A 16,422-nucleotide genomic window follows, 5' to 3' on the forward strand; every position below is an offset into this window, starting at 1 on the left:
AAGGTATAATTTGACAACCAGCTCATTTGTTTACATGTTTTACTTCAAATTATCATATTGATCAATGCTGGGGCTACCAGCATGGTCACACATGTTTCTGAGGAGATGGTAAGAAGTTATATCTTTGCCATAATTAGAAAATGGTACAGTGCTACAGCACTGGGCCTCAATTCAGAGATGAACATTTACAGAATGAGCCTTGAAGGCTCAGAACAGATTGTGATAAACTGCAGCATGGATAAGGTAAACTTTTGACTGCACAATTCTTGCCAAAGGCAGTAACTTCACCCCTTTCTCATAAATGATCGGATTATTTAGATGACACTGCTAGAACCAGAATGAAGCTTGAAAAGTTCTGAGAGAAATCTAACAGGTTCAGGAGGCTGAGGTTTACAGAAAGCCAGAAGACAGTATTAGTGAATGATTGACAAAAATGAGTGTTAAAATCAAACTAAAGAAGAGATAAGGATACTCACAGAAGCAGACTGGACACAGGCCAGAAGATATAAGTCCAACCTCGGCTCTACCTGCACATGCTAGTCAGGAAGAAAGACTATTGTCCTGGCCCATGCTTATTCAGGCTTGGAGGAGAAGTCAGTCATGTGATCACTGTGATTCACACTCCTTCCCTCCCCTGCCTCCAGCTGAATTTCTAGCTCTACCAAGTGAGAGGCTTAGATGACTGTCTTGTAGGGGTGAAGAAGGGAGGTGAGGCAACCTCAGTCAGTCATTTTTTTCACTGAAATGTCACCCATACTGCACAGAAAAGGACACAAGAGGCAGAGATCTAGCCTGGGGGAAAACAGGGGAAAAGGGGGGATTAATTCCAGTAGACGGGGGAAACCATGCTTACCCTGGGGTACTTAGTAAGTGCCAGAGCGGGTGAGGCTTGGACTTCAAGTTCAGAAAAGGGGAAAATGACTATGGCACAGAGTAGAAAGGTATGTAATCTGGCTTTGAATGAAAAGAGTTGACTCTAGAAAAGGAGACAGACTGAAGAAAAAGAGTGGAAAAGGAGATTCTACGCCACATTTTGGGATCAATAAAAGGAGAAGTTAAACAAAAATTATCTTCAGAGTATTCAATTTCAAAAAGCACTCAGAAGGATGCAACTCAATTACCACTCATTAAGCAGTTTGGGAAAAGTACCCCAAAATAATACAGGTAACAAAAACCTAAAAGAGGCTTGTACTTTTCTTGCATACAGATGTTTAAAGAAAACAAGCATTAAGAAGTTACAAATTCTTTTCCTCCTTTTTAAAGTATTACAAAAATGTGTAAATGTTACATTTAAGAAGCAGCCTTTAAAATAAAATTTTTATACAGTATTCTTTATGATTCTTTTTGAATATTAAGCATTTGTTTCCCTTTTTATCCACACAATATTCTCAACCCTGTACTTTATAAATTAAGAATAAATCTTGTTTTTTGTAATATACAATCTTTCTGAATTACATGCTTTAAAATGTAATTAGACATCTAAAATGGAAACAATCAAAAGAGAGCTGGAAACCAGGAATGAAATAGCAATAGGTTTGGAGGAACAAAGGGAAGGAGAAAAGTCATTGTACTTTGATAATCTTATATACATTATTTCTTTAAATACAACAAGCCAGGAACTAGGTATTATACTGTTTTGGTTTTTTTATGAAAAAAGCTCAGTTTTTTTCTTTTATATGTATTACATACTGGAGTTACGAGTAATACTTTATTAGAATTCTCAGTGTATCATCTCCTAATAGTAGTCTTCTTGTGTATATCCATTCAAATCTGGTGTCTGGTATAATGTGGGAGAAGTAAAGGTAGCCAGAGAAAACCATGTAATTTTAAATCTCACTCAACTCTTAATTCTCCAAAGTCAGCGCTTACCACGAAGTGGCAGGTCACATTAACTAGGGCACGGCAATCTAGTATCCCTGAAAGAGACAGCCAAACTCCATGCTAGTCTATACAATGGTCCCTCGATAACCATGGATGCTCAAGTCCCTTATACTATAAAATGGTGTAGTACGGTAGGCCCTCTGTATCCATGGATATGGAACCCGCAGTTTTCTACAGCAAGGTAGAAAAAACAACATTCAGGAGCTTAAAGAAAAAACAAAACACTGATTACTGATTATTCCAGCCAGAAGTTTATCTTGGTATACTCCCATGAGCAAACTTCAGAAGACTGGCTTACTGAGTATTAATAAGAGGTGGATTTATACCAGGATACCAATTAACTCACGAAGAAAGAAGTGATTAGAGTAAGTGGTCACATTACCTAGGCCAATTCTTCCTGGTATATAGGTCACCATGGTCAAGTTCATTCACTTTAGTCGACATTTTATGAGCTCACAAAACATGTTAGACATCCTGATAAGCCCTGGGGATAAAAAAGATGGCCACCTCAGGGAACTTAAACAACTAAAGGGCAAAGAAATGAAGCAACAAAAGAGATGTTCCTTTTTTGTTTTAAATCAGGTTATGATATCCTGAATAACTGACTTTCTCAATTTTACAGGTTTCTGACTTACTGGGTTGGCCAAAAAGTTCCTTCAGGTTTTAAGTAAAAATAAAAGACTCATTGTTCATTTTCACCAAGAACTTTATGGAACAACGTATTCACTGTTTTGTTCCACTACCTTCTGCCAGTTTTCAGGTAACTTCATAATTCCATCTTCCCAAAACTTTTTATCTTTGTGAGCAAAGAACTGTTCCAGGTGCCTTTTACAGTCTTCCAGAGAAATTGAAATTTTTTCCATTAAGAGGATTTTGTAAAGACCGAAATAAATGGAAATCTGAAAGTGCAATGTCTGGTGAATAAGATGGATGAATCAGAACTTCCCAGCCAAGCTGTAACAGTTTCTGCCTGGTCATCAAAGAAACACGCAGTCTTGCGTTATCCTGATGGAAGATTATGCGTTTTCTGTTGACTAATTCGGATGCTTTTCGTCGACTGCTGCTTTCAGTTGGTCTAATTAGGAGCAGTACTTGTTGGAATTGTTTGGTTTTCCAGAAGGAGCCCAAATTAGAGGACTCCCAATTTCACCATATACACAACATCACCTTCTTTGGATGAAGACTGGCCTTTGGTGTGGTTGGTGGTGGTTCATTTCACTTGCCCTACGATCTCTTCCATTCCACATTATTGTACAGTATCCACTTTTCGCCACCTGTCACAATTTGTTTTAAAGACGGAACTTTTTCATTATGTTTAAGTAGAGAATCGCATGTGGAAAAACAGTCAAAAGGTTTTTTTTGCTTGGAACCCAAACGTCAAAGCGATTCATATCACCAAGCTGGTACAAATGATTTTCAGTGCTTGATTTGGATATTTTGAGTATGTCGGCTATCTCCTGTGTGGTATAACGATGATTGTTCTCAATTAATGTCTTGATTTGATCACTATCAACTTCAACTGGTCTACCTGACCATGGAGCATCGTCCAGCGAGAAATCTCCAGCATGAAACTTTGCAAACCACTTTCGACACATTCAGTCAGTCACAGCACCTTCTCTATACACTGCACAAATCATTTTTTTCGTTTCAGCTGAGTTTTTAACCTTTCTTGAAATAATACAGCATAATATGCCGAAAATGTTGTTTTTCTTCCATATTCACTATTAAAATGGCTACAAAAATTCACCAATTTTGATGCTTTTTTTTTAATGCACGCTGATATGACAGCTGTCAGAATACAATTTAGCAAAATTGTTTCAAATGAAGTTAAAGACTTAACTAAGCGCTATCTTACAGAAAAAACTGAACGAACCTTTCGGCCGACCCAGTATTTACTGGCTTAAGTCAGAGCATCCTGTCGTCTGGATGGTGCTCATGAAGCACTGGCAAATTACTATTCTCTAATCCTCATCACTGGCCTCTAGAGACTGGATCATTCTACCACCACTTGAGATCTTAGAATTTTCAAGTTAACTTATCTTTTATTTATTGCATTAGGATAGATGCTTCTCCTAAAGGAATCCCAAATTTGATATTTCATTTCACAATGCTAAATGGGACCGAACTGATTCTATTCATTCCCTTATTATTGAGGGCTTCAAGGAGGCAAATGGGTACCTTCTTTTCTTTCTCCTTAATTTAAGAACTTTCAAGGCCTATCGAGAACCTCAGCAAGCTCTACTAAAACCACCTTTCCAAAGTGGTATTGAACTATTCTTCCTTTCACTGCTCTCAGGCATTAAGTCATCACCTCCTGAATACAGAAGTTCCTGACTCCAATAACTGCTTACTCCCTTTCTGCTCCTCACAATGTTCTCCCTCCTTTTTTCTATTCAATGTATAATTCACATTTTATTCACGAAGTCTTCCCTTGACCACTCTTTACCTCACTGTAATTGAGCACTCTGTCCTTTGAATTTCCAATAGCATAAAACCTCTGCACTACTCATTTGGCGTGCCACTCATGTGGCACCTTTTTTATTACTTTCTTCTTATGTCCTTTAATTTTTCATGCCTGCTCTCCCTAAGATGGTAAGTAACATGAAGCAGAGCCCATGTGTTACGTTTATTTCTTTATGTCCCTTAGGGTAACATGCATCATGTGAACACACAATAAATAATCATAGGAATTTATGATCCCCAAAGCTCAAAAACTGCCCTCCCTTGTTTTTTTTAAACAATATTATTTTTACTTATTTCTTTTTAAAATTACAAGTATAGGTAACTAAGCTGTAGATAACATATTACAATTGATCAGTCTACACCTGACATTAGGCAGAAAATAGAACAGAAGGTGGCTGTGTTGGAATCTACATCTGAAACATTCATCTTAGAAAATTCAAGGAAAGTTTACCATCAAGGATGAAAGGAGAGAATAAAAGTAAAACTGAAGGGCAAGAAGTATTAGTAATCTTCCTTTTTACCTATCACACTTTTCCTTTTCTTATTTTACATACTTGGTTGATACATTAATTTATTTGCACAGACCAGAGGTACAACTAAGCTACAGAAAGAAGACCGGCCTTTTTAAACATCTGCTTGTTTTGTTCTTCAAGTATGTGTAATTGATGTTCTATATATATACAGACACAAACAATAAATAAGTAGGTGAGAGCATTAAAAATTTTACTCAGTGGGTAAAGACCATCTGATTATTTAAAACAATTCCACATACTTTTTAGTAAACTTTTCTTTTTCAGTTAAATGCACGTGAGTAAAACTACAGCTCTTAATCTTGACTTACTATTTCCTAAAGATATGACATTTTCTGGGTGTGTAACAGTATCTGTAGAATATGTGAATTGCAGAAACTTCACAGAGAGTGATTTTTTCTTGCTTTTGAAAACTATGTACTAAAGAAAAAAAAATCCATCTTTGTGTTTTTCACCCAACTTAAAAAATCACGCTTGCTTAAAATTATTTCTGTCCTTTTGTATCACTATGAACCCAACCACAGGTGTTCAGAAAACAAAATGCCCCTAGAAAGATAGTGCAAAATTTTTAATCCCAAAGGCACAAATACAAGAAATATTCTAATATTCATTTGGTTAGCCTAAACAATAAATATTAAGTTAAATGTGAACAGGGCTCTAGTTTCTTTCCACTTATCCAATTTTTATTAGTATTTTTCTAGTAAGCATTTTATACTTCCAGTTTTTAGATTAACTGATCCATCATCATAGAGCCTGTGCCTTAAATAGCTTCTCTGTAAGTGATGGATTTACACATTTACATCACATCTTCATTCCCTTGGGCCTTGGAGGAAAACAGGAATGCAGAAACACCAAATTTTCAGTTACTTTTTCTGAATAGTTTTATAATCGAAAATTGATGATTTAAGTTTTTCACAGTAGCAAGCCCAAGAAAGAAAGAAATCAGAACTTCAGCTACTTTAAAATTTTCTCTGCTCTAACCAGACAACAATTATACTATTTGTACACTGCACGTAATAATATCTGAACCCACTCACATCATTAAATCCTAAGTCAGAGGGTCAATGAAGTTAATTTAAGAAAATAAGTTTTTAAGCACTAAAAGCCACAATCAAATAAAATATTCTGTAAATTATACTTTTCTGCTTATATTAACAATATTAAGCAAAGAACAGCAGTTTACTAAAAGAAAAAGGAAAACGAAAAAAGCCTTGATTTATCGGTCTTATTCCAGAACTCCTACCACACCGGAAGTTATAAAAGTGGTGACATTTACACTAAACTCAGGTTTTTCCCCTCTCTATTTTCCAGGACCTAGGCTGGAAATATTTCTGTCACTTAAATGGAAACATACATCCTTTCTACACAGTTAATTCTCTTTGTGGTCATGAAACAGTGTATGTATTAATAAATCTAGTTCCCTTGACAAATACTGGGCAAGGAAATAAAAGGATAAAAAGTTCATAATGGAAGTTCACTAAGTTATTTTAAAATTAAAGTTTATACAACAATTATCCTTACATATTATAAACCATCCCCCCAATTAACTTTTTTTCTTTTTTGACTGCATAGAGGTGGGGGGGAAAAAGCAAGCCACTAACTTTAAGACAGTAAGAAGTAACTACAATGATCTATGTACAGTGGGATGAGAAGAAACTGCCATATTATATGATTTTCAAGAGGAAGACTATGCTTTAAGAAACACTGCTCAGTGAAGATATACTTAGGTTCCATTAAAAAGAAGATGATCAATGACTGGCACAGAACCGTTTGGAAAAGACATTAGGCTGAAAAAACCCAATCAATGTTTATTTTCAAAGCTTACAGGAGTCACTTGACAAACTTTTTTTTTTAAGTGATACAAAAGAATTTAATAGAGATTTAGTAATTATTGGGTTGGAGGCACGACCTCACCATTATAAATGGTGGACATTGTTGAAAACAGAGCTATACAAGTTATCACAAGGCAATCATGAACATATATCTTCAGGATAAATGAGAAAAAGCCAACTTAGTTAACGTTATTAACGTTATATGAAAAGATACTTGTGGCTTAGAGTTAAATTTCTGGAGAAGTACTGTATGTCACACTGCTCAGACCAAAATGAAGATAATGTGCTCTGTAAAACAGTGTTATGTGATCAGAAGGGAAGGCTGTGATGATGAGAACACTGATGTCAAAGATTTACATGAAGCATTTGAATAAAACTATCACGAAATAACAGGGGAAAAAAATCTCTCTATTTACATTATTTTAAAATATGTATATGTAACTAAACTAACAATATAATAAGCATTTGACTATTTTGCTACAGCTTTGTAAATACAACACATTCAAGCTGACCAAAAACCTTATGTAGATTTTTCTTACAGGGAAAATGAGTTAAATGCCTGCTATTTAGACCTGCCTCATTCAGGCACACTGCCAAATTCCTCCTAAATACTGCTAGCACTCACAATGACCTCTCTGAGCTTTGGAACCCTATTACATCTACATCCTCCTCATCCACTCTTGGCAGTCTCACAAGCATCTCTAACTTAAGGTAGCCAACACCAAACTTCTGAATGCCTTCCCAACAAAAACAAAGCAAAACAAGATAGAAAATCAAAATCAGGCTCTCTTCCAGTTGTCCTTATCTGACTACAGAGCAATTCTAAGCACCCAATGACTCAGGCCAGAACCTGGGATTCAGTTTTGACCTTTCTTCTCATCTACCCTTCAAAAACCCGATTTATCATCAAATTCTGTCACATTTATCTATGAAATTTTTTGACTTCTCTATATTCCTGCTGTGAACAGTGTGCTGCAAGTCAATTCTGTCTCTACTTTGAACTACTGCATAACTTCCCACATAGGGACCCTTCCACTCTTTGCTTCTTCTAACATTCTCTACACAGTGCTCTTTTGCAAAATCTGATCATGTCTTGCTTGCTTTAAAGTAAGTGTTTTACACATGCTAACACATATATATGGAATCTAAAAAAAAAAAAAATGGTTCTTAAGAACCTAGGGGCAGGACAGGAATAAAGACGCAGACGTAGAGAATGGACTTGAGGACACGGGGAGGGAGAAGGGTAAGCTGGGACGAAGTGAGACAGTGGCACTGACATATACACTACCGAATGTAAAACAGATAGCTAGTGGGAAGCAGCCTCATAGTACAGGGAGATCAGCTTGGTGCTTTGTGTCCACCTACAGGGGTGGGATAAGGAGGATGGGAGGGAGATGCAAGAGGGAGGAGATATGGGGATACATGTATACGTATAGCTGATTCACTTTGTTATACAGCAGAAACTAACACAACATTGTAAAGCAATTATACTCCAATAAAGATGTTAAAAAAATTTTAATAAATAAACAAAGTAAGTAAGGGTTTAACCTTTCAGTAACTTCCCATTACACATAAAAATCCAAACTCCTAATCATGGTTTACTCAGCCCCATCTGACCTTGTTGCTGCCTACCTCTCTCTGACCTCACCTAACTTTTCATTCTACTCTCCAGCTATACCAGCCTTCTTTTCGACAAACACTTTCTTAGTCTTAGGACTTCCATGGAGGGATTCCATCTGCTAAGAATGCTATTGCCTGAGTTTACCTGGTTAGTTGTATTTACAGTAGGAGTGAAACTCCAGGAGGGTATGGTCCTGAATGGAAAAAAACTCAGATTTTTCCTTCCCGAGTAGGGAGAAACCCTGTCCTTCCCTACTATGTTTCTCTTCTGTGAGTCTTCTTTACTCATAGCACACTTTACTTCTGGTCACCAAATGTGTGGAAGATTTTCCCAACATGCCATTCTCTGTGACACCCGCTGGATGACCTACAATTTCACTCAATTCTAACACTATCTCCCTGGAGATAATGTCAGATCCCACAGGTTAAGGTCTCAGACCCACAAGACTGAGCCACCCCCCAAGTCCCTCAGATGCCAAAGGTTCCAATGACTCCTCCCTAGGTTAACTAATTTGCCAGAGAAATCACAGAATTCAGGGAAACATGTTTACCAGTTTACTAAAATATATGATAAAGAATACAGATGAATAGCCAGATGAAGAGCTACAGAGGGCAAGGTCTGGGAGGGTCCTGAGCACAGGTGCTTTGGTCCCTGTGGAGGTGGGGCATATCACCCCTCCGATGTGGATGTGTTCCCCCATCTGGAAGCTCCTTGAACACCCTACTATTGAGATTTTATGGAGAATTCCTTACATACATACTCAATTATTAACTCCATTTCCAGCTCATCTCCCCTCTGTGAAAGATGGGGCTTGGAGCTGAAAATTCCAAACCTCTAACCATGGCTCAGTGTCTCTGGTGACCTCAGTCTAGGAGCCCACCCCAGAGCTGCCTCGTCAGAACAAAAGATGCTCCTAATGTTCTTATCACTTAGGAAATTACAAGGGTTTCAGGAGCTCTGTGCCAAGAATCAGGGGTAGAGACCATACATATTTTATTCTTTTATCACACAGGTCCCCATTCTAGAAGACAATGCCTTAGGAGGCTTTCATAGATGAGAAGCAGATGATTTAAGAAAAGGGGTTCTGAAAGCCAAAACATGAGGAAACTGAACTAGAACATAAAAATATTTGCTCCATGGGACCTCAAACAAAATACAAAGAAAATGTGAACTTATGTATTAAGAATAGAATTAACACTAGGAAGAGTATCAGAGAAGGTATCTGGCAAAACGTTAGATTTTCCAAAGCCAATATCCAAACTAAGAACAGGCTAAGGGTTTATGCTCAGGTACTGGAAACTCAAGACATACGGGAAGACACGGAGATAAAAGGAAAGTACTGTATATTACAATTACACACTACTGACAATCAAAAAACTACTTTCCACTAAAATATAGTGCCCTCTACTATGTCACATGATGCCTCAAAAGTCAGGAACAATGAAACAAGGCACATTTGGACCAGTAGAACGCATACTATACATTCCTTTCATTCATGCTGCTTTCTCCATATTTATCTTTTAACCCACAAGGCTTCTCACATTAACGTATGCAGCCACAAGAGCCTACCAACTTCAGTAGAGTGATGACTAGAAATAGAGGGCACTTTTAAAAAACTATACTTGAGACAGTACAATACTGAAAACCATGGGCCCATCACTTGTTAATATTGCTCCATAACTGTGAAATCAATAACAAACTAGATAATAATTTGAGACAACTGATGCATATCCCTCCCCACTCACCTAAGGCCTTATCAGCAAGTCCAATAACAGAAAAGAAAAAGTTTTAACGAGAAATAAAATGGGCCTTCTCAGAAGGAAAAAAATTAAGTTACTATTCAGTAGGCGATGCATAAAAACAAAGTCTAACCGGTAAAGAGAACAACCTTCTCTTTGGTTTCACGTACCCCGTTCTCTTTCCTCTTAGTCCAGAGCAGCACAACATATTACAAGTCCATAAATACATTTTCCAGTCTGGCCCAGTAACAGAAGACAAGCAAGGAGTGGGATCCTTCTAACAAGGGAGAACAAGAAGTACAATAGGATGTGGGGAAGTGCATGAAGGACCAACTTGGTAGGAAGACCTAACATCAAAGCTCATTTTCAGAACCTTGTAAAAGGTTTCCAGGCTTTCTTTTCCCATTTTGCCAATGCTTAAAAACAAATATGGCAAATTTTACTGTTTTTGTTGTGGTGTGGGTAAGAAATGGAGTAAAAATGCCCTTATTACATGTGGGTCCCCCTCCACCTTAAAGCTTAAACACTTGGTTATTTCTATAATTCTTAAGTTCAAGAAATGTCCACATATATGTTTTTGAATGTTCTATTTCTTGACCTAAGTAGTGATTAAAACAGGTGTATTTACTTCTCTATGTGGTTTATAAATAAACAAGAGTTTTCTAAAATGTTGCCTGTAGTCTAAGGGCAAATATTTTCCAAAAACCTAACATCTGATTTCTCCCTCACCTGCCATGCCTCTGCCAATCACCAAGTCACCTTCCAAAGTAGCTCTAGAATCCATCCATCCTCTCTGCCACCATCCCAGTCCAGGGCTCCAGCATCTCTCCCATGAATCAGCGATTACTGCATGGGAGATTCAGATTAATCCTGTTTCTAGTCTTGTTCCTTCCAGAAAGAGTGCACTTTCAGTTTGTATTTGCCAAATGCTAAATGTTTAAAAGAATCCTTGGGACTTCCCTGGTGGCTCAGTGGTTAAGAATCTGCCTGCCAATGCAGGGGACATGGGTTCGAGCCCTGGTCCAGGAAGATCCCACATGCCCCGGAGCAACTAAGCATGTGCGCCACAACTACTGAGCCTGCACTCTAGAGCCCACGAGCCACAACTACTGAAGCCCACGTGCCTAGAGCCTGTGCTCTGCAACAAGAGAAGCCACTGTAATGAGAAGCCTGTGCACCACAATGAAGAGTAGCCCCTGCTCACCACAACTAGAGAAACCCCGCATGCAGCAATGAAGACCCAGTGCAGCCACAAATAAATAAATTTATTTATTAAAAAAAAAAAAAAGAATCCCTGAATGTGTAGCCAAACAGCAGCATTAGGTTCCCTTAACAATGCTTAAAATCCTTCCATGGCTCCCTGCTGCCCTAGGGAAAAACATGAAATTACAACATCCTTCATTGCCTGATTTCTCTCTCTAGCTGCAAATCTCATAATATACCACTCACAACTCCAGTTAGACTGAATTTTAGTTCCTGAAAAGCAGTATTCTATTTCTTCAACCCTCTACCTACTACTCAGCTCTCTGTCGCTGGGCTAATTTCTACTTAGCCTTTGCAATCCAGTTTCAATGTCACTTTTCTCATAAAGCTATCTCTCACCTCCACATATGTTATACAAGAGAGTACCTTCAAGTGCAGTATTTATCATACTGTACAATAACCATGTGTGTCCTCCTCTACATTTCAAGCTCACTGAGAATAGGAACCATGTCCATGCTATTCACAATTATAACCCTAGCACCCAGGCAGCAGTATAGTATAAAATTAAAAGCATGGGCTCTGGAATCAGACAGACCTAAAAAGTGTCACAAGCTGTGAGAATTTGAGACAGTTTCTTAAACTCACTCTGTCTAAATTTCCCTACCTGTAAAATGTAGATAGTACTACCTTATAAGGCTTTTTAAGGATTAAATGTTATATATGAAGTATTTAGCACACTGCTTGGTACACAGAAACATTAGTTATTATTAATTACTTAATACAGTGATTATCAAAGAAAATATTTGCTGAATGAATACAGTATTCACAAATTATTAAAAACATATATTTATTAATGCTAAGCTCATATAATTCATTATATATCCAAATAAAGTCTATAATTCTATAAGGATGCTTCAGTTTTATTCATGTCCATGACACTGAGGTTTTCTTATAGTCAATATTCAGTTGAATTATAACGCAGAATGTTCAAAGAGAATGACCTGTGCCTCACTTTCAGGAACAATTTGTTTATGAAGTCGAATCTGCTCCAAACCAGGGCATTCTAGAGAATTTGGGGAAGTGTTACAGATTGAAGCTGTTACATTATACCTTGCTGACTGATAAAAGCTGTAGTATTCAAGTCTATTTTCCCCTGAGTTTTCTGGTGCCTTTAGTTTTTGTTTAAACTGAACAACTTTGTAGATCAAAAAAACGATTATAACACAAGCTAAAATAAAAAAAGCTAGCAAAATGTCAAAAGCCTCATTCAACTTTTCAACTTCTTGTGTACAAATTAGAGATGTTTTCCCTGACACCGAAGCAGCATCAATTGGTAGAGCACTGTTTTTTTCCAAGTTCAAGTTAACAGGAGAAGTAAGCTGTATTTGCACAGGTAACACTGCAGTAGTCTCTAATGGATTACCAAAGGTATTCTCTTGAAAAAATCTACTGGCAGGTGAAGTACGAATTCGTTCCCAAAAAGTAACACTCTCAGTGTTTTCCAAATGTTTCCCATTTGTGGTTATTTTATGCCAGGCCATCATTAATGCAGTGGTCTTGTGATGAATATGAAGAGATTTTATAGCCCAAGCTCTGGATACATTTGTTGAAGATGTAACGCAATTTGTAAAGTCAGTCCATTTAATATAATGCAATGCTCTGCCACGCATGGATGGGGGATTCTGACAATAGATGTTTAGAGTAATGGCTGAAGATGCTAACCAGTCGCGAAGACCCAATAGTTTGCAGTTACATTCCCAAGGATTAGAATTTGCCTGAAGATGAGTCAATGAAGACAATGGCTTAAGGACCCTTGGATGTAAGTCTGTAAGATTATTAAATGACAGGTTAAGAATCTTCAAAGATGCTCCCATGTTTTCAAATGTATCATTATCAATGCTGACTATTCTGTTTCTATCTAACTTAAGATAAATTAAATTCTTTAACAAGCTAAATGTGTCAGAATTTAAATTTTCTAAATCATTATGACTTAAGATCAAATGTTTAAGATTACTAATTCCACTAAACCCATCCCTAGTAACATTTTTAATTCTTGAATTTTTCAGGAGGAGATACTCCAAACTGACAAGTCCTTTAAATGCAAAGGGCTGTATTGCTTCAATATGGTTATGAGACAAAGAAAGTCTTTTAAGACTCTTAAGAACTTCAAAAGCATTTGATGGTACTTTTGTTAAATTATTACCTTCTAGATACAAACAATCCAGATTTCCAAGGTGTTGAAAGCCTGAGTCTGATATCCTCAAAATTTTATTGTTTGATAAATCAAGTATCCGAAGAGCAATCATACCAACAAACGTACCACTCCCAAGGACAGTGAGGCGATTTCTTTGTAGATTTAAGTACTGAACTGAAACTAGATCATGAAATACTCCTCTTGGAACAAAAGATACTTGATTAGACTGTAAATATAAATTACGAAGATTGGAAAGTCCCTCAAATATTCCAGGATCCAAGCGTTTTATAAAATTATTATTCAGATATAGAAAATATGGCTGCCTCAAATGAACAAAAGCTTTTGGATACACATACACAATGCCAGAATTATCTAAATACAATGCTACAAGAGAATGAAGTCCAGTTAATTCACTTTCATTTATATGAGATATATTATTTCCAGTCAGATATAGAAAAACTGTACTTTCAGGAAAATTCTTAGGAATGCTTGAAAGGCCTAAGTTATGGCAGTTAATTTGTCTCCCAGTGCAGAGCTGGCAAACAGACGAACATCCAAGTATCTCTTTATGGAATAATAACACAAGATAACAGGTAACAAGTAGAAACAGTCGTAGGCAAGGCAGAGAAAAACGTACTCCACACATAGCCCTGTTCTTGGTTTTTCTGTTCGTATCAAAATTGGCTATAAAAAGAAAAGGTAAAACTTTAAATCATCAAAAAGTTCTTTAAATGAAAGTTTTATAATACTAGAAATTCTATACTCTATTTTATTTTATTAGGATCAGCCATAATACTAAATATCATGAATCATACTATGGTGATAGCATAAAACAGTAAGGCTGAAATACGTTCTAGAATTATTAGCACCTCCAGACCATTAACCCACTGTTTGACAAAATGATAATTCAAATTTAATGAACTGCAAAATAAAATGTTTGCTAACTTAAATATTACAACTGACTATAACTAAAGTGATAAATGATGATGCAGGGATAAAGATCTTTGGATATAATATGCCCCTTTATCAACTTAAAGTCTAATATCAATTAAACAACATTATAATTTAGGAATTACACACATTCATTACAGAACAATTAAACTCTCTTTAAACTACAGGTTTTTACAAACCAAATTATTTTTTGTTTCAGCTAAAAGTTCATATTTAAATAAATAATCTTACCAAGAACAGGAAATTCATATTATTAACACTCAGCTGATTCAAGTAAAGGTTTTCTTTCTATATCTGAAGAGCGACATTTCTAAACTCCATTTCTTTTGTGGCACTGTTGACCTCCACCCCTCCACTTCTTTTTTTTATTAAGTCACAATTTGCTCAGGAAACACCACTCTTCACATTGGTTCCTCCACACTCAGTGTGTAAAACAGAGGTTGCCATGGATACAGGAAACTGAGAGACAGGAAGTAATGTTATCTGTGTTTCAAAAGTATTGTTAAAAGGAAATCTCAGGAACTTATTTTTTCAGAATGCAGTTAACTTGAGTTTTCCTAACGCACAAACCTAAATATTTCATTTTAAAAGTAAGTATTTTTTAAACATGAAAATTTTAAATATTCAGAACGAACAAACTCTGTATACATCAACAACAAATAGCTATCGAATGGAAAAAGCAAGTTGAAGTAAGATGTAAATAGAGGAATGTAACTTTTTTTTTTTTTTTTTTTTTGCGGTACACGGGACTCTCACTGTTGTGGCCTCTCCCGTTGCGTAGCACAGGCTCAGCAGCCATGACTCACGGGCCTAGCCGCTCTGCGGCATGTGGGATCTTCCCAGACCGGGGCACGAACCCGTGTTCCCTGCTTCGGCAGGCGGACTCTCAACCACTGCGCCACCAGGGAAGCCCAAGAGTAATGTAACTTTTGTGAATTTTTTAAATGCATAGAATATTTATATTTGTATTGTTTTGAATATAGAGACTTCAATTTTGCTTTATTCCTTAAAAAAAAAAACAGGTAGCAAAAACAAGTAATTTAGGACAATGAACTTGACAGATGCTGTTCTTCTGTGCTCTTCTTTTTTAATTAAGAAAAAACTGGTGCATATAGAGTATTGAATACGACCAATTAGTACCTTAATATATTAAGGTATATGCCTTGAGTTGTAGAATGATATCAGGTTGCATACCAAGATACTGACAAAGGTTATCTTTGACAAGAAAAGTTGAGGAGAGTGAAAGAAGCCCTTTAATGACTTTTGACCATATATACATCTGAATTAACTTGAATTTTTTTACAATAAAAATGTATCTGTGCATAATGTAATATTTTAAAGTAAGGATTTAAAGAGTTGACTATAAACTATATATTATACATTGTTTAGTCATTAATTTTCCAAAAACCTGACTGCTTAGACTTTGTAATTCTGACATTTATTAATATTACTAATACCCTGACAATGCACTTAAAATATCAGTGATAATATATATAACTGTATACTATAACTCCCTTTTGATATTAAAGCAGCTTTATTTCACATCAAGACAACTACTTCAGATAATAATATAAGTTATTTCCATATTAATATTTTGTATAATACCCAGCACTTTCTTTCAATTACAATAAAAAATCAGAGGTGCATACTAGACAACAGATCTTTATCAAAACGACTTACAAATCTCACAGCTATCCTTTGTGGCTGGCTATTGTTACTGCTATTTTATAAACACAGAAATTAGAAAACAACCAAAACACCAAATGAGAGAAATGACATAAATTAGAGGTAAAGATGAAACAAGAGGTAGGTTTTTCAAGTTCATTTTGTTTCATATTTTCAGTAACATACAAAGCATAATGAGGTACGTCTCACAGATTTTTTTCAACTGTGTCATACAACTTAAAGAATTATGATGGGGTTCAGGACACAGTACCCCAAAATATACACCTTGGCATACTGAATACTTTAAGCTGAAGGAGGAGTCTGAGCATACAGCATGAGCAGG

General features: G+C 36.4%; 2 protein-coding genes across 12 annotated transcripts in view; both read right to left on the minus strand.

Moving 5' to 3' along the window:
* IPO11 (importin 11) overlaps positions 1-16,422 on the minus strand; it is a 256,286-nt gene that overhangs the window by 76,535 nt on the left and 163,329 nt on the right. The window lies entirely within an intron of this gene.
* LRRC70 (leucine rich repeat containing 70) lies at positions 12,100-15,100 on the minus strand. The gene is made up of 2 exons (XM_032627480.1): positions 14,646-15,100; positions 12,100-14,147 (listed from the first exon to the last, which is right to left on the minus strand). The coding sequence occupies exon 2, from the start codon at positions 14,107-14,109 to the stop codon at positions 12,241-12,243; it is 1,869 nt and encodes a 622-aa protein (XP_032483371.1). The 5' UTR covers positions 14,110-14,147; positions 14,646-15,100; the 3' UTR covers positions 12,100-12,240.

Source organism: Phocoena sinus, chromosome 3, assembly GCF_008692025.1.
Source record: "Phocoena sinus isolate mPhoSin1 chromosome 3, mPhoSin1.pri, whole genome shotgun sequence".
Lineage (NCBI taxonomy): Eukaryota > Metazoa > Chordata > Mammalia > Artiodactyla > Phocoenidae > Phocoena > Phocoena sinus.

Excerpts from the sequence above, each read along its gene's own strand:
- LRRC70 (XM_032627480.1), bottom strand. The coding sequence starts at position 14,109 with ATGTGTGGAGTACGTTTTTCTCTGCCTTGCCTACGACTGTTTCTACTT.